The following is a 23,998-nucleotide window of genomic DNA, read 5'->3' on the forward strand; positions in this document are numbered from 1 at the left end:
ACTGATTTTGACTGGACATTGACCAATGTTTTATCACATGCGTGGAGACACTTTGTTTCTTCCTCTGTTAGGCCTGCACATTTACAACTCACAAGATATGCTGTAGATTCTAAAAAATGGTTTGGCTGCTTGTTTGTTTTTTTCAATGTAACCAAAAAGGTATGTCTCACATTAGTGATGATTTTGAACTCACATGTCTGTGGTCATTTGGACCTGGAAAATAATATTAACTTTGACATGTTAGTCAGTTAATGTGGTCACATAATGTGGTATTTTTCCACAAGTCACAGCTTGTCTACTGTGACCAACTACTTTTAGTAAATAATGACCTGATGTTGGTTAGTTCAGGCTGGATGGAGGTAGTTTTGTAGGCCTGAGTCTTTTGTCCAGTGAAAGCAGAGCTGCTGCAGTAATGAACGATCAGATTTAAGATGCATGATCCGTGTCCCTGTGATAACATGAAGCCAGCCCAGACAAACCCTGCTGCTGTTAAACTCGGATCGTTTGTGGAGTGGGACGGCCAGAGGCTCTGCAGAGATCCATAGCATCGTAGTAAAGGTAGTATCTGTAGTTTACCCATCAGTCCCTGTACGCTACAACAGCGGAGGTCCACACGGAGCCGCGCTCTGCGACGGCGTGTGACTGAGCAGAGGGACATGAGGCAAAACTGCGTTTACTTCGCGCTGAGTGCTTTAAATCCTCCCTGCAGCCGGCTGACAGCCCTGGATGTCTGTTAGCCTATTTATCCCGGTCCCCTGCTGCGCAGATAGCCTGGGGCCTGCAGAGACGCGCTGCGCGCACTAGACCCGGGAGGCGGCATGGATGAGCGTCCCCGCACCGACTCCCGCAGCCAGACCGGCGTACTTCGGCTCCTTACCGCCTGTCCGAAGAGAGCCCGCAGTGTGATGATCATCGTGGGGGAGCAGCCCGACTGCAGCAGGCTACAGTCCGCCCGTCCGGCCGAGGTCGTTCGTCCTTCCCCGGCTTCTCCGTAGCGCACCTACGCCGCCGAGGAGCCACCACACCTTCGGGCGTCAGACGGATTAGTTAAATCGGTGTAGCTGATCTCACGCCGGCCGCTATTGGTGGCCCTGACCTGTCGCTGTCAAACCGCGAGGCTAATCCAATTAGGCGTTTAAAGGCGAGACGCTAAGAATAGCGCAAAATACAGTCAAAAGTTTCAGATCCTCAGCGTGGCTCCGGCGGTGATTGAGCAAATGTTCGGTTCATGTCACCGATGAATTACCTGGCAGAGCCGACGTCAAAGCAGCAATGCCATGATCACAAGGCTTATTCTGGATCCGCGGAGGGAGCTCTGAACACAACACAAAGGATCAGACCAGCTCACATTGGTTACATATGGTACCAGGTAATGTTTCTGCATCTTCCTCCTTTGGTCCTCTTTGACTCGTTGACGCGGCTGTTTTCATATGATGGGTGGATTTGTTCTGTTCCATTTCACATTGAAACTAATCACTTCCACAGTCACGGCGCCGTGATGAGGTTTACCTTTAAGGATCACAAAAATGCAGAGTGTAGCCTTCACGTTCAGGCCTGCGAGACACAAATCATCATCTTGAGATTGTTTGTCAGTGGCCGCCTGTGCCATAGCCACATCAAGTAGACATCCAGTAGTAGTTAAATGTCTAGACTATCATGGTATATGATTGTCACCTTGTAGTGCCAGAGAAAGGTCGTAAAAACAGAAACCCAGATCCTGAAGAAGCATGTTGTCCCAAATTCCCAAGAATACAGCACAGCCTCTCCTCTACATCATGTGATTGTCTGCCCAGTGGATCAGTACAGAGGTTTTCCTCTATCAGGGTGGTTTGCTTGATTTCAGCCATGACATGATGTGTATTTGAATACAAAGAATGAATAGAGATGCCTCTGAGCACTGAGAGGCAAGGGGACAAAAACGGGCAACTGGTGTGTGGAATGATCATGCCATCAGATTATTATTTACTAGAAATTGCTGGTTCTTGACACCCGAAGACATCCTGCAGCTACACAAGGGCTCTCTCACGATAGATCCATTTCAGTTAAGGTTGGTGAAGAAACCAGGAGAGATCCGATTTGAATGTAAAGGGAAAAGCCATGTTAAGAAATGTGCAAACAACAAACCCTCTTGATATTTGTCTCCTCGCAGAAATCGATTTTAACAGTCTGCCATCAATGTATCAAAGCAGCAATAATGAGCTGCTTCACCTCATCACTTCAGGAGCTCTCCACCTGCAGTAAAGTTTTTCTCAGGAGTGGAGAGGTGGGATCGCCTGTCAGAGATTCGGCTTTCTTCTCCAGTCTCTTCGTTTTTACAGCGAACCAGCATAGGATTGCATTCAGATTATTTGACATTTCTCATCGTCATGATGATATGATCACTGATGTAAATGGTCTCGTGAAGTTTCCGAAGACCTCCGAACATATGAGTTTAAGATGTGTTTTGGTTTCGCCACACTTTTAATCTACTAAGGCTTTCCTTGGGTTCAGTCAATCTGGGTGTCACGGGCCGAGGATAAAAAAACAGTTTGAGTGCACCGACTATGGAGGCCTAAAGTAATTTGGGTGGTGTGTGTCAAAGGGAGTGGAAAATGTTGCTTCATCCAGTACACTGTTTTTGGCTGTGAGCTGCCTATTGTATTACTGTTCAGTCCAAAAAAACCAAAACAAGAACAGGCGAAATAAAATGAACGATGGTTGGGTTTCACAGCCTTCAGCGTCCATGAGGAAGAATCACCTCTCTGTTCTGTAACTGTGAGTTAAAAGGTTGGACCTAAAAGAAGATGTCATGTCAGTTTACACTCTGACTTATTCCATCCCTTTCTTCCAGTCGTAGCCGCCTCAATGCTAGTTTGAACTGTCTTCCAAATTTATAGCTGTCTGTTTTTAAGTCTAAGTTGGTGGTCATACAGATAGAAGAGTGATAAACCCAGACTTTGTCAGAAAGCAACTATCTGAACCAGAAAGACTGAATGAGTAATTAATTTTTAGCATCTACCTCATCTAACATCTAAAAATACCTGACTGGTCATCTAATGATGTTAGATAGACTAAAAAAGGTCGAGGCTAATTTGAAGATTTTGAATGGCATGTTTGGGGGACGAAAGGACTCTGTGTCATATAATTGTTATATAATTAATACATAACTTAAATACTAATAATTATCAAAGACAGAATGTCTGGCCTTGTTTTTGCAATTTCATCATCCCTTTATAGGGTCATTCATTATCGCCGCCGGATTCTCAACGTGCGTGTCCCTGTGCTAGTACTCTCACAGTATATAAAAACTATGGGACACTGTTGCTGTGATTCCAGAAGCAAAATTCTCTCAGAACCACCGTCAGGTCGGAAGAAAGCCTATTAAGAAGAGGGAGGGGCAGAGAGATCAAGAGGCGGCGAAGCCAACAGACTAAGATAATCTAATCAGTGTCCAGTGCAAAGAAACTGCAAAGTTTCTCACCGCTACCATTCATAAAAGCGTCCGGCGACGAAGGCTTTGTCACCAACAGTAATACTTTCACTGAGAAATTCAAAGAGGAAGAGGAAATATTATAGTGTAAGCAGTGAGTCAGAGAATCATACACAGCTCACAGTTTCCATGAGTGATACCTTATGTTCTTTCAACACTTCAAGGTGTTTGCTCACTGGCCCAAAGCCAGAGGAAAAACGTGGCCTCTCTTCACTATATGACCTTGAAATAACATAATAATAAGTGATATTTTGGGTTTAAATGTGTGTTTTGTATGGATGTGTGTGTGTGTTTGTGTACTGGGAGTGCAGGAATGAGTGCAGGATGAGCAGCACTTTTGTTACATTAGCTGAAGTACTGGAGGCACGAGGGGGACCTCTGCTGGAGGAGGAGGTCTGGTCCCTGCTGCTGGGCACTGCAGAGTCTTTAGTGGATGTCTCCTATAAGGGTAAAAGCTCTCATGCATTATGACTTAGTGTTATGGCCATAGCCTTCCGTTGCTGCTGTCTATGCATAACATGCACATTTGAAAATGTTGAGTGTTTCTCTTTCACTCAGTTCCGTAGAACTGTGTCAGCATCCTCATTATATACTATGGCCTCCCTGTTGTTGTTGTTTTTTTTTTTTCCAGGTCACAACAATATGTGTAACATCATAAGCCCCACCTCTTTGCTGCTGTCAGCCACTGGTACCTTAGCATTTAAGAACTGTGGCCTATCAGATGAGGTATCCACCTTCACTGCTCCAGAAATGTTGCAGGGTCGTGCCAGCTCAACCAAGCCTGCCATAGAGAGGGTCAGTGCATACATCCTCATTTCAGTCGCGAGACCTGTCATGACAGCTGGTGGCAGATGTGTCGAACTGTGCCGTAATGAAATCTTATTTTAGCTGCAACTTTAAACTTGAATCCATCAGAAGTCTCTGCTGTCATGTCCTGATGGTTATTGCTTGAAAATCGAATGATGTCAGAGTTGAAGGGCAACCGAGATGTTGTCATGCCATCTAGTGGCCGAGCAAATGAATCTCTCTGAATTCTTGCCCACTTAATCAACCCTGAATAGAAAATACTCTAGAGTAACTCCAAAGCTTATTAATGTCCTAATTGAATTGTTTTAAATGTTTTTGTATGTTTCATTTTAGCAACATGCCGTCATAAGCAGTTCTTCTCTTTCCACAGATGCTGGTGTATTCACTGGGTATGACTCTCTACTGGTCAGTTGATTTTCACCTACCTCAAAATCAGGTGGGAATCCCTGAAATCTGTAGCGTTTATTTCTCCGCTGTTGTGTCTCCTGCCTGAGTTATGATAGATATTTTCCGTTTTTATTAATCACAGCCAGTCCAGTTGAGTGACCACCTAAACAGCCTCCTCCTCAGCATGTGTGAGGACCTGGCCCACCGTAGGGTAAATCTCAATGCCATCCTGGAAGCCTGCGAATCTCAGCATAAAACCTCCATCCTGCCACCACCCGCCACAGTCATCAGACAGCTGGTGGAGGAGGTTTTTCACGATTCAGTGAGTAAAGACGCCAACACAGTGTTCCTGTCCGCTCTGCTAGTATTTCAGCTTCTCTGCAGGCCACCGTGTGTTTTTCAGCAATCAGCTGCATGATGATAAAGCTTGAAAATGAATGCAAACAACTTTTGCTTTCTTTTCCTCGAGGTGGAGCACGGCTCTTTAACAGACAGCAACGTTCCTTTGACCGGGAGGAGCCAGATGATCAGAGAGAGACTTCATGGTGAGTCTAGCACAAATAAGTGACATCGTAAGACTCAGATTTAGTTGGTTGTTCGTGCGGACAATGCTTCAGAAACATTTCTGATTCTGGAACACTCAGCAACATAAAAATAAAGCTGATGATTTGAATTGCATAAGAGCAGACTTTCCTGCTTTGCTCAGTTGGTTTCATTAAATTGGCATCAGAAATAAATTTGCCAATTAAAAATGGTTGTTTATATATTTGCAGAAAACAGTTGCAGACTTTTTTCTTTTTTTTTTTAGTGCACAGGTCAACAAGATTAAAATCTTAACCTAAAGCAAGTCCAGGATTACTTTTCCTGCAAGAGCCAATAATCAGATACTGAACGTGGACCGTCCAGGCTAAACCCTCAGCCAGCCTTAGTTCTGTCCAAACATTTCAGTATCTCCAGGGAACACAGAGACGGACATTGCTGTGATCTTTCATCTTTCACCTGGTTGACAGGAAAAAGAGGGCCGTTTTCAGACCTAAGTGAAGGGAGTGCTGAAGGGAGAAGATACTCAACGGACTCTGACTCAAAGTCAGGTATGACTGTGAAGCCGAGGAAACCAAAACTGGGAAGATGTCACAGAACGGTGGAAAGAACCAAACTCTTAAATATAATGTTTGACAAAAGATATATAAGGACATAATCCTCGTTAAATAAAATTTTTTCAGCAACACATTTTATGTGTTTTCTAGGGAGTTTACCTCAGAGACCTTGGAGACAAAGACCAAGGAGCTCTCCCACACCGCTGTATCAGTCTTCTTTAGACAGGTATGCTCTCTCCCTCCCTCACTCTCACTGTCTGTCCTGACTTTGAGGGGATATGACATTGTCTCAGAGTTTGACTTTCCAACTTGTCCGCACAACTATTACCCAACCCGTCCTTCCCCACCGTCCTCTCTCTCTCTTGCCTCAGACTCCCTCGTGGGGTTCGTCATAGGGACAGCAACTGTAGTTGGCTTGGTAGGAGCCCCCACCACGATATCTCTCCCAAAACATCAGGCAGGTCTCACAGTCCCTCCATCACCTTCAGTGAGTCCTCGCTCAGCCTGAGCCAGAGAAAAGCTAAGGTATGATCAGGGCTTCTTAAAAAGGTTTATTCAGTGATGTGGATGTTACCGTAGGTTATGTGTATGTGCTGTATCACGGATGACGTCTCGTAGTATTTAGCCGAATGGGAATAGACGGTGAAGTCTGACGACTGTATTTGTATGCTTTTATTTTGTCAGGCTTTGGGTCCTGAGTTTGTCAGAATGCCAGATGAACAGCAAATCGTTCTTGAGCTTCCAGGATCTATTGTGGTAAATTTATGATTTCTTCACACCTCCTCTGTTTCTGTCTTCTTTTGATCACTTTCAATGTTAACACCTTCTCACATTACTTAACTTGTCTCTTCTTGCATGCTGTAATATGTCTGTTTGCATAATTGCATGCACTGTATAGTATTTGTATATGCTTGTGCATGTACGTGAGTGTTTGTAGGTTGTCCTTTATGTGCATGTGTGTCGTTGTGTTTGTGTGTGCACCCCACAGTCTAGAAAGGGCCGCTCGTGTTCGTCTCAGAGAGAAGTGACCGTGGTGTTTCCTAGCGGACAGTACGTGGTGGTTCGCTGTGACATTAAGTCCAGAGCAAGAGATGTGTTTGACATGGTGGTGGCCCATGCAAACCTGGTGGAACACTTCTACTTTGGTATCGCCTTCCTAGATGGTAAAAGGATATATTATATGGATCCTAATCCGTCTTGACTGCACTGATCGCACAGAAAAATAAAAATACATTTCATAATATCCATGCGCCAACTTGCGATGTGTTGGTTATTACCATTTTTTGTGACTGAGGTGTTATTTCGCTTCAGAAATCTGAAAATAAATTATAAGTTTTCTTTTTTTCACTCCTGCAGATGATGAATATTTCTTTTTGGACCATGAAACGAAAATCTCCAAAGTTGCTCCGGACAGCTGGAAAAAAGGCCAGATATCTTCGTTTTTGGTGTTTCTTCGGGTCAAATTTTTTGTTGATGATATCGCCTTCATTTTGTAAGTCCAGCACTGATATTTTACTTATCCAGGGTGTTGTGAATTAATCTCTAGGATTCACTTTGTTGCTCCTGTTTCCCAGGCACAGATTGACTCGTCACCAGTACTACTTACAGCTGCGTAAGGATATCCTGGAGGACAGGCTGTACTGTAATGAGGAGACAGGCTTGTTCCTAGCTGCTCTTGCGCTGCAGGCTGAGTTTGGGGATTATATGCCAGAGGTAATCAGGACAAAAAACAAATATTCACTTAGGCACCAGCATCATTTAGCCCGTGTGTTACAGCAATGTGCTAAACTTTTTTGGTTGTTATTTTAGTTGTATGGTAAGAACTACTACCAGCCGGAGCATTACGTGTCCAAGAGGATGCTGGAGAAGCTCGCCCTGCCCAGTGTCAAGGAGGAGTTGCCAAGACTACATGCAAGTCATGCCCAGATGCTGCCTGAAGAGGCAGAAACAGAGTACCTAAAGGTATGCAGACCTGAAATGCATTCATTCACATTATCCTTTGGTCATTTTTTCATCCAGCACGACGTCAAATTACTATTTGCTTTGAATTTCACAAAAATGCTTCACACACTTCCTGTCTAGAATTGAACGCATCCCCTCTCACACAGAGACTCACACAAATAAAAAAAAAATTTATGTGCCACTCAGATTGCCCAGCAGCTACCTGAGTATGGCGTTATGTTCCACCGCGTGGGGAGAGAAAAAAGGCCAGTGATCGGAGAGCTGATGTTGGGGGTCTGCGTTAAAGGGATCATCGTGTACGAGATGAAGGGTCACCTTCGGATTGTAACCAGGCGCTTCCTCTGGAGGGAAACAGACTCCATATCCACTGGGGTAAGAATAAGTGTTACTTTAGTGTAGGCGCTGCGATGTAATGTATCCATTCTGTATGATGACGTGTGTCTTTGTTTCAGCGACGTAAACTGATTATCGAGTGTGGTGGACCCAGTGGGAGAAAGCACAGTTTTATAACAGAAAGCTCAAAAATAGCACAGTACCTCCTGAACCTCTGCTCAGCACAGCACAAGTTTCATAGTGAGATGACATCACGGCAACTTAATCACACCATGATACCAGGTGGGACGGTCGTCGACAGTGGTTGTATTGCTGGTGATTGTTGGGCTGAATGACCAACACCTGATTGTCTTCCGTTTGTTCAGATGAAAACTTAGATAAGTACATGTCCGTCTACCGAGGTCGTAACTTGAACCTGAAGCGAATGTCCTGTTCAGAGGGCATGTTGAACCATGTAGGCCTGACACCCGGTCAACCAGACTCTCTCTCCAAGTCCTGTGATGACCTGACTGCCAAGCTGGAGGCTCGACTCCGCCAGCAGAGAGAGATGAGGAGGGAGATGAGCCGAGAGCTGAACAAGGAGCTCCCTGAAACAGGAGACCTCAGGGATATGAAGGATCGGCAGTGTTGGAGGTAGACCTCCATGATGATGATGTTCATACTATCATCACAGTCAGACTGCAGAATGGTTGGCTAAATGTGACTGTGCGTGTGTTCTAGCACTCCAGAGCCGATTCCCAGGATGATGTCCAGTGTCTCACTACAGAAGCAGGACTCTGATGCCTCCTCCTCCATTAGAGGTCAATGCATCAGCCTTATTTCAACTCAGCTCATTTTTGCAAACATATATGAAGATGTGACACATTTGAGGGGGAAAAAACATGTGTCTAAGTGAGGTTTTCTGAACATCTACATTTGGTAGGCTATGAAGACTTTTCATTTAATTTAAGATTATTCTTGTTCCCTCAACATGAACACACGCTGTTTTTACAAGGAGTAAAAACAACGAGTAAACAACACACGTGGAATATCTATAGAATACCAAATAGTCTAAGCGAATGTTTGACCAGGTATACAAAAAATAGGTAAATCAATCTAAAGTAACTTTTTTACATTTTATATTTATAAAATACGCTTTGTCACCATGCGTCACAGTAGATACACCAACCAGAACCCCACCGGAGAGAGAGATAGTCTGTGTGACCCTGAAGAAAGACCCCAAACTGGGCTTTGGTGAGTTTGTTAACGTGCATTTAGCTGTGAACGTAATGTAAAATGAATGAGCAGAGCACCATGTACCTGTTTAACAGGAGACCTTTGTCTCCCTCTCTGGTCCTGCTTCAGGCTTTGTGATAGTGGGAGAGGACAATACGGGTAAACTTGATCTTGGAATCTTCATTGCCTCCATTGTGCCTGATGGGCCTGCAGACAGAGATGGACGCATCAAACCTGGTGAGAAGTTCTCACAAATGAGAGCTTCAAATATACAATAAAAATGTGCAATATGTAAAGAAATTGTAAGAAGGATTTTTTTTATATATAATTCATTTGTTGACTTCTTCTTCGTAGGTGGACGTCTCATCTCCCTGAACAAGACTAGTTTGGAAGGAGTGACTTTCAGTGATGCTGCAGCCATCTTACAGAGCAGCCCAGAGGAGGTGGAGCTCATTGTGTCTCAGCCAAAGCGTAAGATATGCACATCTGATCGTGGAAACACTCAAAAATCACTTCCAGACTATCACTATGTAAAGCAGTGACACTTCATACTGCCTATATGCTTTCTGATGTCTTACATCTCACATGGTTGCTCTCCCATCAGAGTCTCTAAAGGACAGTAAGAGTTCCTTGAGTCAGAGCACTCTGGGTTTGGCACTGGAGAGGAGCTTTGGGTCGCAAACCACGCTGAGTGGCGCAGAGTTTCGTCCTGCTATGGATGAGCTTGAGGAGGCCATCACTCTGTCCAACATGGCAACTCCAAAGCAAAGCAGGAGGCTTCACATTCCTGTTGTGAGAATACACGACGCCCAGGTTAAAGTCAACATTCATCTCACAACAGTTAGAGAAGCGATTTGGTTTCCATGGAAGGAAAAATGGAGAACATGAGGTTAAAGCTGAAAAATGAGTTTGAACCAGTGTTAATAACTGAATGGATTCGGAGTCATGATGAATGTGATGAAGGTCTTGACTTGCTGTCCTTTGCCTCATTTATTCCTCTCTAAAACAAATGTTTAAAGTTGATTCAGTCATTGGTCAGCCATTTGTCATTTATGACTGAGGAATATGATCACACCTGGGATAGACAATAATAATATAGTGGTCGCACACAGAATGGCAAAAAATCTATAGCAAATGCCACCTAAACAAAAGAAGGGCCAAGGCAGCTACTTTACAAAAAACTTAGCTGAATTCATTTAAACGTGGATGTGTGGTTATAGTGCTAATTTGACACACCTTTCTCTATATTTCATTATGATTTCATTCTAACCTTCAATCATAATTGTGATATTCTGTTTTTTGCTCTCTTTCAGGACGTTTGCTCCAGGTCACCATCGATCCTAAGTTTAAAAACTAGCGAGCGGTTTATAGTGGAGCTTAAGAAAACCAGTGGTAGTCTTGGCATCAGTGTTGCTGTGAGTGAAAGATTTCCTTTTTTATTAAACAGCATTTATCTCATACTATGTTGTTTTCTACGACAGAAGTTCATGCAGGTTTGATTATATATTCTTTTTTTTCCTCCCCTCCTCACTATAACTAAATAATACTGGAGAGGGGGAAACAGCTGAAAACTACTGTGTCTTGATACAAAGTCTTGTACCTCATGCCATGTTGGCTCATCAAACAAAAGCTAGTTGTGCCAAGAATGTAATGACAATGCTGCTGTGTGTTACATAATCGCAGCCAAACTGATTTGTCGGACTAAATGGGACAGGCCACTAGGTAACAAGCCACAACGCAAAATCACACTGAGTCAGTGTGAGTTGTTAGGGTAATTTAAGACCAGTGAAGGTGACTGATCAGTTCTCTCCTGTAATCTTTTTTGCCAAAAGGGAGGAATAAACACTAATGTGCGATACGGAGGCATCTACATCAAGAGTTTGGTGCCTGGAGGTGCCGCAGAACAGGACGGGCACGTTCAGATAGGTAATCTTTGGCTTCGTCATTTCAACTTGTGATCAGGTGGCTGCCAAAAACACAACTCCTGTTTAAATCCTCAAAGGCCGTACTGGAAATGCACACTACATCCTTTACAGACTTAGAGGTGGTATAATATAAAACAAAAACTGAATGTAGATTGAAGAACTGTGTCTGTGTCTTCTAAGAAGAGAAAACTTTTACCTCTAAAGCAGGTGTTTTATTTTGATGCTGGCTTTTGCATCTTCTTTTTTTTTTTTTTTACCACCCATATTTGTTTGAGTGTCCTACTGAAGCACTGTGCTGTGTCTGTGTCTGCTCGGTTCATGCTTCAATGAGCAGGAACAACTGTTTTGTTGACATGCCCATTAACCATACACACACACACGCGCAGGCACAGGCGCACACACATGCTGACCGTTTTGTGTGTTAATGTGTCTAATGATGATGAGATTTGTGTTTGTGTACTTGACAGGTGACAGACTGCTGGAGGTTGACGGGTCTAACCTGAGGGGCGTGACTCACCAACAAGCTGTCGAGTGCCTGAAGAGGACTGGGGAGGTATACACACACAAACATACACACTCGCACGCACACCCACACATACACTTACAATTACCAATTTCGCAGATGCTTTTTTTCAAGGCGACTTACACAACTACTAAGACTTGCAAACAAGATAAACATGCTTATGTACTTATATAAACAACACATAGATCCAACTTCACTGAAACATTAAGGGGTGAAAGTCTCATATACATTTGTTTTTGGATTCCAATATTTTATTCAAGCACCTGTTGCTGCCCTGAGACCCCTGGACTTGTTTACATTCATGTACAGAAGCTTTTACAGTTTTCTCCGGTCATAGCTAATTTTTAAAAAGGCATTAACAGCTGCTGATAGACAACATTTCTCTGTTTATACTGTGGTCGTGCATTTGTTCCTCATAGGTGGTGAGCCTGCTATTAGAAAGGGAGCCCACTGTAATCTTGGAGACCAGACCAGACTCACCCTGCCCCCCTTTGGTCCACAGCCCGTCACACACACAGTCCCCCAGGACTGAGGTCTCTGTGGAAACGACCTTGAGTGGTCGTGCCAAGGACTACAGCTTTGTTACTGATGGTGAGAGGGGAGATGAGGGGATAAATACACTCACAAAAGAAAAAAAAAAGATAGTCACACAGACACACACACAGACATGTACAGCCTAGAGGTGACTGTGAGTCATCTGACAGCTACATTGTGGTTGCTGTCAGAGTCATCCAGGGCTGATGCTGCCTTAGTCCCCCAAGACTATATGTGCTGAAAGTGCTTGAAGCTGCCTGTTTCCTGCCTGAGCTGAGTTAAGTTGATAGTTCATTCTTTCATTTCAATATTGAAAACAGGAAGAAAATAGGGCAAAATGTGAAAAAAAGTCTCCTAGATCCTTCTGCCCAAATAAACACTTGGGTTTTGTGCAAGCATTTTCACAATCACAATATACAATATATATATCTGAACTCACGTTACAGATTGAAATGATGATGCAACGCGTGCTAATGCCCGAAGGTTCCCTTCCATTTCTTCCCTTTCCTAGAAAACACGCACGAAGTAGTGCTAAAGAAGAGTTTGTCCGGCCTCGGCTTCAGCTTTTACATCTCACAGCTGCACTCGGGGCCAGACCACGGGAGCTTCGTCCGCATCAAACGTCTGTTCCCAGGTCAGCCAGCGTTGGAAAGTGGCCTGCTGCGAGAGGGAGATATCATCTTATCTGTGAACAAAGAGCCTGTCAAAGACCTCTCTTACCAGGTGGGGCTTTGGGAAATTTGACATTATTATTAATGAATGAATTAACAGCAAGTGATCACCCACATTTTTAGGTTGGCTTGCTAAACTGAAACACTGGAAAATAACAAAAAATGGGTGTATAAAATGGTCAAAACATGAAAACAAGAATGTAGTTCTCAAGAGGATAGATTCCTCCAGAAGGACTTTAAAATGCACTAATGGCAACATAGTCAGAGAATTATGAATGGGCTGGGAGGGGTTTGAGCAGCCGTTTGGCCCTGTTGTTTCTTAAGGTCTTGGCCATGTCGTTGGTTCGTTAATCCTTTAATCTCGTAGTACTGAAAATAGCAAGCTGGTTGTGTCACAGCGTTTGATGTGTCATTTAATCTTTTGTGTACTGCCAAGCAGTTAAAGCGGCATGGCACTGCATTTAAGCATCAGACTGGACTCATCCTCATTGTATCTTTGCCAAGGACACTTCCACATCTTTTGTCTGTTTTCAGAGGGTCTTGTTCCTGCTACGCGGAGCTCCATCTGAAGTTCATCTGCTGATCTGCCGACCAGGCCCTGGAGTGCTATATGATGTCGATGACAACACCCTGGTGAGCTCACATGAACACAAGTGCAGACACCCACCTTGAAAAAACATTTACGTTACCCCCAGTAGTCTCGACAGATTTTTGATTCCGTTATTGTTTGACTCTGTAGAGTCCTGCACCCATCCGTGAGGTTCGATCCCGTTCTCTGGATATCAGACTAGGAGAGGACTACAGCCAGCTTCTGAAGTTTCAATATGATGTCAACATTCTTGCCCAGAAGCAAGGCCCCACCCAGGAGGAAGATTTGAGCAACACAGTGGAGAAAACTCCAGAGCCTCCTGCAGATCCAGCTTTCCTGGAGAAGCAGGAGAATCTGGACGGTGAAGTGCCATCTAACCAGACACCTCCGTCTGCTCCTCGCTCACCACCCTCACCGACGTCACCTACGTCACCTCCATCACCCGTCTCACCAGCGTCACCTGCCTCGCCAGCATCACCCACCTCACCGACATCTGGCTCTCCACCAGCTACACCAAAATCACGATCAACGTCTAGGAATCCAGGGAGCAGGAAGGAGGAGCAGGGAGTAGAAACAAAGGCAAGGAAAAAGGACAATGAAGAGGAGACTCTAAGGACATCAAGTTCAACTGTGATGCTTATGGATGTGTATCCTAAGACTGCTACAAACTCTGTATATGCCAGGTAATGTATCAGATGTTACCAAAAAAATACTATTCGTACATATCATTGCAAGTGTTCAATTATCCCTCTATTGCACCTTTGATATATATATAACAGTAGGAATCTGTTGTATTTCATATATATAAATATATGGATAGAAAGCGTCATTTGAAGCACACACTGTATATAATATATGCTGTTGGTTATCTGCAGTGGTGTCAGGGAGGAGGCGGATGGAAGTGTGACCTACTGCCTCATGGGAAATGGACTAACAATCATGGCAGATGAAGAGTACCTGACCATCAGTTCCACCCTGGAGCCTCCTCACAGCTTTCCCTCCACTCTTGCCACCCACACCTCAGTCACAGCCCACAGTTCTCAAATCTCCAACAGCTCCTCTAGTTTCATCTCTCCGAATCCAAACGTCACCCTTTACACCCCCCCCACCTCTGTCTCACCTCTGAAACCTTCGTCTGACACCCCAACCACGAGCTCCCTGGCCCACCTGTCTCAGCCGCTCACAACACAGCCACCCAAAGCTAAGCATCACCCGATCCAGCAGGGGCTTCTTCCAAGTCACTACAAAGCCTTTTCCCACAACAGCCGGCCCATTGTGCCTCCACCCAAACCCCCTGCTCCACCTCCAACCCCCATCACAGCTCAGATCATCTCCTCTGTGCCTCCCTGTGTAAGTCCGCCTACCCCGGCGCTACCACCCACAGTGCTTGCCCCTCCAGCCCAGAGCCACACACAGCTGAGGGAAGAGCCAGAGAAAAAAGAAAGTGAGTACAAAGATGACGATGATGACGAGGATGATGATGATGATGAGGAGGAGAGCCGAAGAAAGGCAAGTGTGACCCATTTGCTGAAAGTTCTCTTGACCATTTCCGCTTTTATTGCACCACTCCACTGGTCACTTAACAGCCTGTAGAAATTTGTTCTTCCAAAGCTGCAATGTCTGTCTTTATTTTTCTACAAATGTACACTAAAGTCAAAGATTTGGACACACAATCTCATTCAAATGAATAGGAAAGTGTGCCCAAACTTTTGACTGGTAGCAAAAAAAAAAAAAAAGTCCTTCAGAGGGGTAACAAATGTTTTGTTTTTCTACTTTTTGCATCCATAATAGAGATAAATTGTTATGGTTTTGTCTCTCAGGGACTGGTGAAAGAGTTTGAACTGAGCGTGGTTCTGACCAAGTCCAGGAGTGGAAGCTTTGGGTTCACCATCACTCGCAGCAAGCTGGACAACTGCTACTACATACAGGACATACTGGACAACCCAGCCAGGGCAGATGGTCGACTCAGAGCAGGAGACAGGCTCGTCACTGTAAGTATAGTCGTACACATTTCAAAACGTAGATGGTGAATTGACTGCTCTTGTGAACTAATGATTCAGCCATTCACACAAACACTCATTCAATGCCCTTTCTACACAGAGAGTGCCTTTTTCTAACACAAGCTCACTTTCGTGCACTTGCAACATGCGGACAAGGAGTCGGGAAAAAGGAGCCAGTCTGCCAAATCTCCAGCTGCCCCAAAGTGTCATCTTGCTTTTAGCTGTAAATACTGAATGTCTTTGGTTAGTTGACTGTACACAGTTGGTTTTTTGCCTTCAGGTTAACGGGCACGACGTTACCTGTGTGGCAGATGATGTTGCCATGACAATTCTCAGGTCATCTCCGAGAAGACTGAGCATGACTCTGGGCAGGGCAGTCACCAACCTGGTGGCTCCACCACCGTGCGACAGCCTGCCTGATGTTGTTTTGTATAAGACACCTTCAGGACAGCTTGGTAGGACGTTTTCTTTAAAGACAACGTAACTCAAACTGTCTTCTCAGTCATTTGTAGTGTGTTGAGTTTATATGTGCGCATTCCCCAGGTATAAAACTGACTGGTGGCATTGGCAGCAAATGGCAGGGCATCTACTGTCTGGAGGTGGTGCCAGGCTCCCCAGCCAGTGAAGAGGGGAGTGTCCGACCCAATGACAAGATCCTTTACATCTGTGGCAGGTGCACTCTGGGTATGACCCTGGAGGATGCAGTCAAGGCCTGTGAGATCGCTCCTCGTAAAGTTAAACTTAAAATCATCAGGTATGTGCCCTCAATGGCTACAGACATAGGTACTGAGACAGATGTTTATTTGTTGGTTCCTTTAAACGACTCTACTGTTTGTGTCTGTCACAGAGAGGAACAGCCTGTGACCCCGAAGACCAAGTGGAACGGTAAGGGCCTCTGAAGGTTTTATGGATGGTGTCGCCTGCTTCACTTAAGGGCACATAAACATGCTAGTTTGGTTGTTATATGCACTGATGGATTGCTTAGAAACCAAATATGTTGCTCAGGCTAAACAATGACAGCTAAAGTTCAATTATTACCAGGAGGTGTTAGGTAAATTATTGTCAGCACTTTAAAACAACTATTTCCATGTCCAATATATGATGGTACATATCTAAATCAGCTTTTCTCTTTTAGGTCTGTTTGACTGGAAAAAGGACAAAAAATCCCTTGCTCGTTTTGAAGAGTCCATCTCTCCAGAGAGAGACTCTCCCATCGAAGAGGGTGAGGTTTTTCTTCCTCTTCCTCACTTATTTCCAGGTCTATTTCTGAACTCTATCCACCATTATCTCCTATCAGAACCATAACTGCCTTCCTCTCAGCCTTTTTCTCGGTGTCCTATTGTCTGCGTGAAGCCGGAGCTCTGTGCTGAAAGATAATTCTCTTTGCAGCTGTCTGTGTGTGATCTGAATGCTGACAGACAGATCCTGGGCTCTCACAGCAGGATTAATAATTAGCAAGCCTCTGGCCCTCCACTGGTGTATTGGACTGCAGGGCCAAAGGCATTTCTCTCTCTCTCTCAAACACACACACACACACACACACAAAGACAGAGACGGACAGCACCATACAGTTGGTGGTCTACAGGGCAGGTAGCTCAGTTGCCCGGTGACAGTGCATGCAGCGGTAAGGGACAGCAGACAGGGTCTCTTTGAAAAGAGCAACCTTGTTCACCTGTCATACCCCATCAACACTTCTCTCTCAACATGGCTGAAGAGGTGGGAGGTTGGTGTGTGTTGCTTTTTTCTGTGTGTCTTTTTTGGAAATTTCATTGGCTGAAAATTATACATGAATGGAGACTAGTGCAGAGATGAATTTCCATTGACATCTTAGGAATGAACACCAGGCATTTCCCCTTATTTGAGTTTTTTAGAAACATTGTGTATGTGCTAATAACTGGAGTTGTTTGTCTGCGCTGGCCATTAATTCATTGATTCTTTTTTTTTTTCCAGCTGAAGCTATGCATTGGAGTGCAAGTAAATTTCGATGTCTCTCTGTCACTCAAGAACAAGACGTAAGTTTATGAACAAATTATTTGTCTTTGTCCAAAGTTCATTCTGCTATCACCTGTTAGAAGCGTGGTGTCTTCTCTTTGTTTAACTGCACATTTTTTAGGTGTGTTTGGAAACACACTCTGTAACATGAGTCTACTGTGTGTCAATCTGTTGCACTGCCGTGCATTCACTGTCTGGAAACGCATATGTGTCTGTTGGGTTTCTTTGCACGGGATTTGTTTTTTACTCAATATACATTTTTCTTGATCTTAGTTTCACTCTTCTTTCAACCACTGCTTTCTTGTCCCTTCAGAGTTGCATCATGCAAGTGGAGTTCAAAAAGCCAGAGGGAGGAGGGCTTGGCTTTGCTTTGGTTGGAGGGACCAATGGCAGCATGCTCAGGGTGAAGGAAATCTGTTCTGGTGGTGTAGCTGAGCAGGATGGTCGGCTGAGGGTGGGGGATATTTTATTAGAGGTAACTACCCATTATATCTCTTGATCATTTAATTTCCCCCGTTGTGATGAAAACGGAATGACACTGTGTACATTCCAGGTGAACGGTGTGATTGTGTCCGGTCTGAGCCACAGTAAGGTGGTAGATATCCTGCGTAAAGCTGAGGGCACTGTTCAGCTCACCATCTGCAGAGACATCCTGCCCCTGACTTACTCTGAGTCACCAACACCACCCAACATGTCCGCTCAGACTGAGGCTATTGTATCTGAGATGCCGGCTCCTGATGCCTGTCCATCACCTGACATCATACTGAATAGGCCAGCCGAGCACCCAAATGGTACGAGCTTCAGTTTATCCGATCAAAATGAGCACACTGACAACCAAATTTCCATTTTACAAATGTTGATATTCTAATGGAGAGCGTTTAGAGACCTGATAAATGTGTATCTTGGCACTAAGTGTGTGCTGCGATTCCTGTTTCAGAGGCAACTTTAGACCCTGTTGCTAAAGAAATAGCTGTTGTCCTCACTACACCACCACCTCCACCACACCGACTGACTGTTGTAACAGATGAGACTGCAGTAGCACTGGTAATCTGCACAATCACAATACTCACAGATAGCGTTATAATTCCAATGTATTTTTTTGTTTAAATTGGATCATACCCCTCCTTAGCTCTTTACTTACATCTATTACTAACATCCTACTCCTCCTATGTGTTGCCTCCTCTGGCTGTTTGTCTGTTGGACAGGAGAGCTGCAACAGTACCCCTTCTCATCAAGCTTGTTGCCCATCCCTCAATGTCACTGACATGTTGCATGGAGCCTCTGACAGGTAGTAACTTCCTTAACTTCTGTCCTCTTGTGTTCTACTTACACTCGCCTCTCTCCATTGTCCCTCTGCTTCACCTTTATGTTTTTAGGTTTGCTGGATTGGGCGTTTACCACAAGGAGGCGACAGAGAGCAATTAATAAACTGACAAATGCTGTTGCTGAAGCACTGTGAACCCTGATGAGACAAAAGATGATAGTGTGACAGTTAGGAAGTATAATTGTCCCACTTTCTTTAGCCTTAATAAAAAAAGTATGGCAGAAGTAAAAAGATATTAGCATCTTGTCTATACTGTATTTTAGGTGGAAAAGTCGCAGGGAAAGGAAGCTCAGCCTTGCATGATTTCATCTCCTCCTACCGAAGAATAAAAATGGTCTGGTCTCACCCCTGCCCCCTGACTCCCCCAGGAAACAAATTGTGACCAAACTTTTGGACCAGTCCTGCAAAGACATCCGAAAAACCCAGTCAGACGGCTGGAGCAGCGAAGAAGAAGATGATGTATTTGACACCACCAACCAGGAAATGACTTCACCCCAAACAGGTTTCTACTTCACTACGTTTGTGCTAATGAATGAAATTTTTCATATACATCAAGCCACACAAACAAACCCTAACCTTCCTTTTTCTGCTTCAGGCCCACCCATAGTATCAGAGGAGGAGCTGGCCAGTTTAGCTCTCATTAGCCCTGCTAAAAGCAGCCAATACTCAGGCTCCAGGGTCAAGGCTCTCATCCAGATTCTGCAGCATCAACTGGACCAGCAGGAACTGGTCAAAGAGTTCATGGTGTGTACTGTATGTGTAATGCACAAAATCTTTTTGAAATAATGTTACCAGTAAAACATGGCTGTAAAATTAACTAAAGGTAAAATTACACACTGATCAATAAATGTCTTGTATCCACGCTGGATAAAGTGCAAAGGAGGTTTTTATGATTATTTTATTAATTCCAGACCCTGGAGCATCTGAAGCCTTCTGATAACTGTCTGGTGGGCAAAGCCACAGAGAACAGAGATAAGAACCGCTACAGAGACATCTTGCCCTGTAAGTTAAGGCCCATTAACTTTGACTTCCTTCGTTAGAATCTTAATTTACTTTTTAAATTTGCTCAAACCAAAACTCTAAACCAGTGCTTCATTCTGTGATTCTTTGTTGGAAGTTTTTTATTGGTGGGTAAAGCTTGTTAAAGCTGGATCGCCACAAACTTGACATTTATAGGAGAGTCTGTTTGTGAGTTGGTCAGTGCAAGCTGACTGTAAGGCCTTCACTGAGGGGAGTGGAGACATTTAAGTGATTTCTACACACTGAGTCATTTCCCACATTAGTGTTGGTATTTGACTGGTGGTGGACTTAAATTTAACTTGGAGTTGCCCAAGTATGTGATAATGAAGTAGATGTTATGAAACTTGTAATCATCTAGGATTTAACCTTTTGATTATTGTCATCGTGAATCTGAGGGCATAAAAGTAACAGAATAAAGGAAAACTCCCCAAAAGATATGAGTTAAGTAATTTGAAATTGTGGTTAACAAATGCTTATATCGTGAAAAAGTCTCAAAGGTTACTCTGAAACATTTTGTTCTCAGGATGTAAACCAAGCTGGAAAAAAAAAAAAACTCATACACACACAAACAGAATTTTTTAAGTTTCCAGCCACCCCAGAGTCTGTTGGGGTGAAAGCAGTCAGAGTTGAGATGGATGAGGACAATGAAAAGGATAGTGACCCTCAGTGGAATACCCCTGCACCTCACCATATGCCTTGTTGCAGCCTACAGCTTGTTAACAAGCTGCTGTTTGTGCAAGTGGTCCAGAAAAATGCTCATGGTATGAGCTGATCTGATCCGTTACCTGGAGCCTTTAAATATTTTATTTAGCAAAGCCAGATTTCCAGTTTGTGGCTTTTTTTGACCTCACAAGCAGCAAGGGGATGGGGGAGTAGCCCAAAAAACATTCCTAACTGCTCTTGGTCTATCACCCCTCTCATCACCAACAAGCTTCCTCACAACGCTGGTTTGTTGAGTCCAACTCCAGACCCCAGACATGTTTACTCACCCCTATTTACTGTACACTTAGATTTTACACCTTAGGCCAAACAACAAGGGAGCAATGTTTTTTTCTTTTGATGTTCAAGAAATCAATGGAACTATCATCTAGAAATTGACAAAGAGATCATTTTTACATTTGCAGGAGCACAGTGTTAGAGGTGCAAGTTTCAAATAATTTCACGCTCTGAAAGCACGTACTTAAGAAGTTTAGTCAACTTTTTCCCCCTTTTTTCTTCACAACTACAGATGACAAAACGCGCGTTGCCATTGGGCGGAACCAGGACTACATCAACGCAAGCTATGTCCGCATGCAAGTTGGCGAGAAAGAGTTCTTCTACATTTCCTGCCAGGGGCCTCTGCCTTCCACAGTGTCAGCCTTCTGGCAGATGATCTGGGAAAACAAGTCCGACATCATTGCCATGATGACCCAGGAAGTGGAACGGGGAAGGATTAAATGCCACAAATACTGGCCAGAGAAGCTGGGTGCTCCTCTGGGCACGGGCAGGTACCAGCTTCACCTGGAGAACCAACAGTACCTGGAGTACTTCCACATTAAGATCATCCGCATGGTGGAGACAGAGGTGAGGGGGGGGGGGCTGCCTGTCTGCAACACTGATGATGTTGGTTTAAACTCCAAAATGCAATCACACTGATAAAATACAACATTGTTGTTGCAGAGCGGTGAGATGCATTATGTCCGTCACCTGAAGTTCACACACTGGCCTGACCACGGTGTTCCACACTGCTCTGAGCAGCTGGTTCGATTCATCCGCTACCTGAGGGCGGTGCACCACAAGGGGCCAGTCACTGTTCACTGCAGCGCCGGCATCGGGCGCACAGGAGTTCTCATCTGCACTGACATTATCCTCAGTCTCATTGAAAATGATTTACCAGTGAGTAGAATTCAGTTTGTTTGGTTGATTTATTGCCCCTTTTATGAAATGTCACAACAATTATTCGAGAGATTGCAACGTTTAAAAAAAAAAAGAGTAATTTAGCATTAAATATGGGATAATAACTGCTGACTTGACATCTAGACCTGTCATCGGGTCTAATTTTATTTGTCTAATAGCTTATGAATAATACTTAAAAAATGAACAGAGGCTTAATGAGATGATTTTCCAATGCTAGCATGCTAACATGCAAAAATATGGTGAAAAATATTGCATTACCTTAACATATGAATTCAGTATTAAGATCACAGAATAAATTTAATTATTTAATTTAATTATTTATTTAGATGTATTCAAATATTTTATTTAAAACTATTATTCACGGAAAAAAACTGATTAGTCCACCCAAATGTTGTAGTTGTGCTTAACAAGCTTCTGTCTCTGCCTTCAGATAAATGTGAGTGACATTGTAAAAGAAATGAGACTTCAGCGGCATGGGATGATTCAAACCAAGGTCAGTGTCAAAGTTCAAAGTTCAAGATTTAAGAAGAAGAAGAAAACCAGTTTCCCAAAAGTTAGGTATGGCCTTTGTCCCTCTCATTTCAGGAACAATACCTCTTCTGCTACAAAGTCTGGTTGGAGGTTTTACAGGGCATTTTACAGCTTCACGGCAACCAATGGCAACCGGAAAGTCCACGAGACCACAAAGTAGTTTGAATGTTTCCACTTCCACTTCACCTGCCTGTAAAGCACAGGCTGTATATGTGTAACCATGTGCAGTCGACCACAGACAAGACTGGTGAGACCTTTTCTTTGGCTGTAGTTACTTTAATTAGCTATAATATGGAACCTGTATTTCTCTGTTTTGATACTTTGTGTTGAGGCCTCTCGGTTAGTTACAATGACTCAACTTTATTTTTATTTATTCTTTTGTTCCTATATGTGCTCTCGGTGCTGTGATTATGTCGATTTAATTTAGATCACTGAGGTTGTTAAACCTTTTCAGGCTTAGTGATTTGCCTTCTGTCTAGCAATTTTTGTGTTTCTATTTGAATGTATCAAATTAATTTTTTCCATGCCCTTGAAATTACATACTGCATTTATTTTTAATATTCATATTGCATGGAATTTGAAATCTGGTAATATCCAACATCTTTTATCTGGCAGTTATGTCACAAAATTCAACAAAGTGCACAAGTGTAAGGTCATCATACCAAAGTTAGTATCTGTTTTAAACCTTGACAACTAGTATTTGAGTAAGCATTGTGTTATCATTTCATTAAGTGCATTTCTACCCTGGAGAAAAGGGCATTAGCAAAAGAACATGATTGATTTTCAGTGCATCATCTAAGGAAATGAAAAGAATCAAGTGCCTTGGAAAGTTTCATGCTGCTTGCTCCGTATCGACCCCACGCCTCTTGTCACAAGCGGTTGGGGACGAAGCGAGGACCTGCACCTGACTGGTGATTAGCTCGAATGTGCAGCTTTCAGTCTGTTTTTGGTTTGAAGTGGACGTTTGGTTGATCCAAACCAGAAGAGGATAACATGTCACCTTTTTAGTTAGTTAAATTGTAACGTCGAAACAATGAAATTTGCTCACCGCCTGTTTTACCTTTTTTTTTTTTTTTTTGTGGGCCCATTTTATACAAAACAGTATCACATTGAGAGTCTTACTACACATTATCACAACTTGAACATCCTAATACAGATAAAGAATGACTCAACGTAACAAATTTTTGGATAAACACATTTTCGATTCACTCTTTTCTAAAATTTGGACAAGGCATTAACAATAAGTATTCAGTTTCTTTTGTAAAATGTACGAAACTGATTTACACATACATTTAAGTAATGAGTTGCTGGTGTAATTTGTTATGTGTTAACATCCTTTATCTGTATTCCATAGCTATTTTAATACAAACTCAGCCAAAAATGCAAAAAATATTACAAGGTTTACAAAGTTTCCATTTTGCCACTTTAGATGTATATGATGTACAAAGCACCAGAGCTGCATCTTTAAGTCACAGATCAAAGACACTTTATAGCTGCTGGTTTGAACCTCAACCTTTGGATGTAACTGCTCGTAAGCATTGTTCTTTTAGCTGCTAATACACACACAAACACACCAGCTCTCTTATTGCATGTAGACTCATTAAATACACAGATCTGAGCCTGGAGTTTGACTGCTGAATGACTTGAACATGATCAAAATGCGGAATGTAACAAAGCAATACTCTCCATGAGGTGGGGAGGTCAGAATGTCAATCTCTCACCC

At 43.4% G+C, this 23,998-nt stretch overlaps 1 protein-coding gene across 1 annotated transcript; it reads left to right on the forward strand.

The window, feature by feature from the left end:
* Positions 1-3,784: 3,784 nt before the first annotated feature.
* On the forward strand, positions 3,785-22,440 carry ptpn20 (protein tyrosine phosphatase non-receptor type 20). Its single transcript, XM_029521804.1, has 46 exons — positions 3,785-3,917; positions 4,101-4,264; positions 4,647-4,712; positions 4,806-4,985; positions 5,133-5,208; positions 5,674-5,754; positions 5,911-5,986; positions 6,132-6,285; positions 6,445-6,516; positions 6,749-6,923; positions 7,117-7,252; positions 7,335-7,473; positions 7,570-7,722; positions 7,909-8,094; positions 8,175-8,337; positions 8,421-8,688; positions 8,776-8,855; positions 9,211-9,288; positions 9,400-9,507; positions 9,625-9,741; positions 9,875-10,083; positions 10,584-10,685; positions 11,103-11,196; positions 11,663-11,748; positions 12,138-12,309; positions 12,764-12,975; positions 13,458-13,556; positions 13,663-14,195; positions 14,388-14,862; positions 15,333-15,503; positions 15,793-15,967; positions 16,056-16,266; positions 16,360-16,397; positions 16,648-16,734; positions 17,463-17,524; positions 17,818-17,979; positions 18,058-18,295; positions 18,442-18,548; positions 18,710-18,792; positions 19,197-19,330; positions 19,424-19,572; positions 19,740-19,830; positions 21,077-21,411; positions 21,508-21,723; positions 22,175-22,237; positions 22,330-22,440. Exons 1-46 carry the CDS (start codon positions 3,794-3,796, stop codon positions 22,438-22,440), a joined length of 7,011 nt encoding a protein of 2,336 aa, XP_029377664.1. The 5' UTR covers positions 3,785-3,793.
* The last annotated feature ends 1,558 nt before the right edge of the window (positions 22,441-23,998 follow it).

This window comes from Echeneis naucrates, chromosome 15 (genome assembly GCF_900963305.1).
Source record: "Echeneis naucrates chromosome 15, fEcheNa1.1, whole genome shotgun sequence".
Classification (NCBI taxonomy): Eukaryota; Metazoa; Chordata; class Actinopteri; order Carangiformes; family Echeneidae; genus Echeneis; species Echeneis naucrates.

Excerpts from the sequence above, each read along its gene's own strand:
- ptpn20 (XM_029521804.1), top strand. The coding sequence starts at position 3,794 with ATGAGCAGCACTTTTGTTACATTAGCTGAAGTACTGGAGGCACGAGGG. Across the intron at positions 19,831-21,076 it reads CTACAGAGACATCTTGCCCT|ATGACAAAACGCGCGTTGCC; the intron begins GTAAGTTAAGGC and ends TCACAACTACAG. Across the intron at positions 22,238-22,329 it reads ATGGGATGATTCAAACCAAG|GAACAATACCTCTTCTGCTA; the intron begins GTCAGTGTCAAA and ends CTCTCATTTCAG.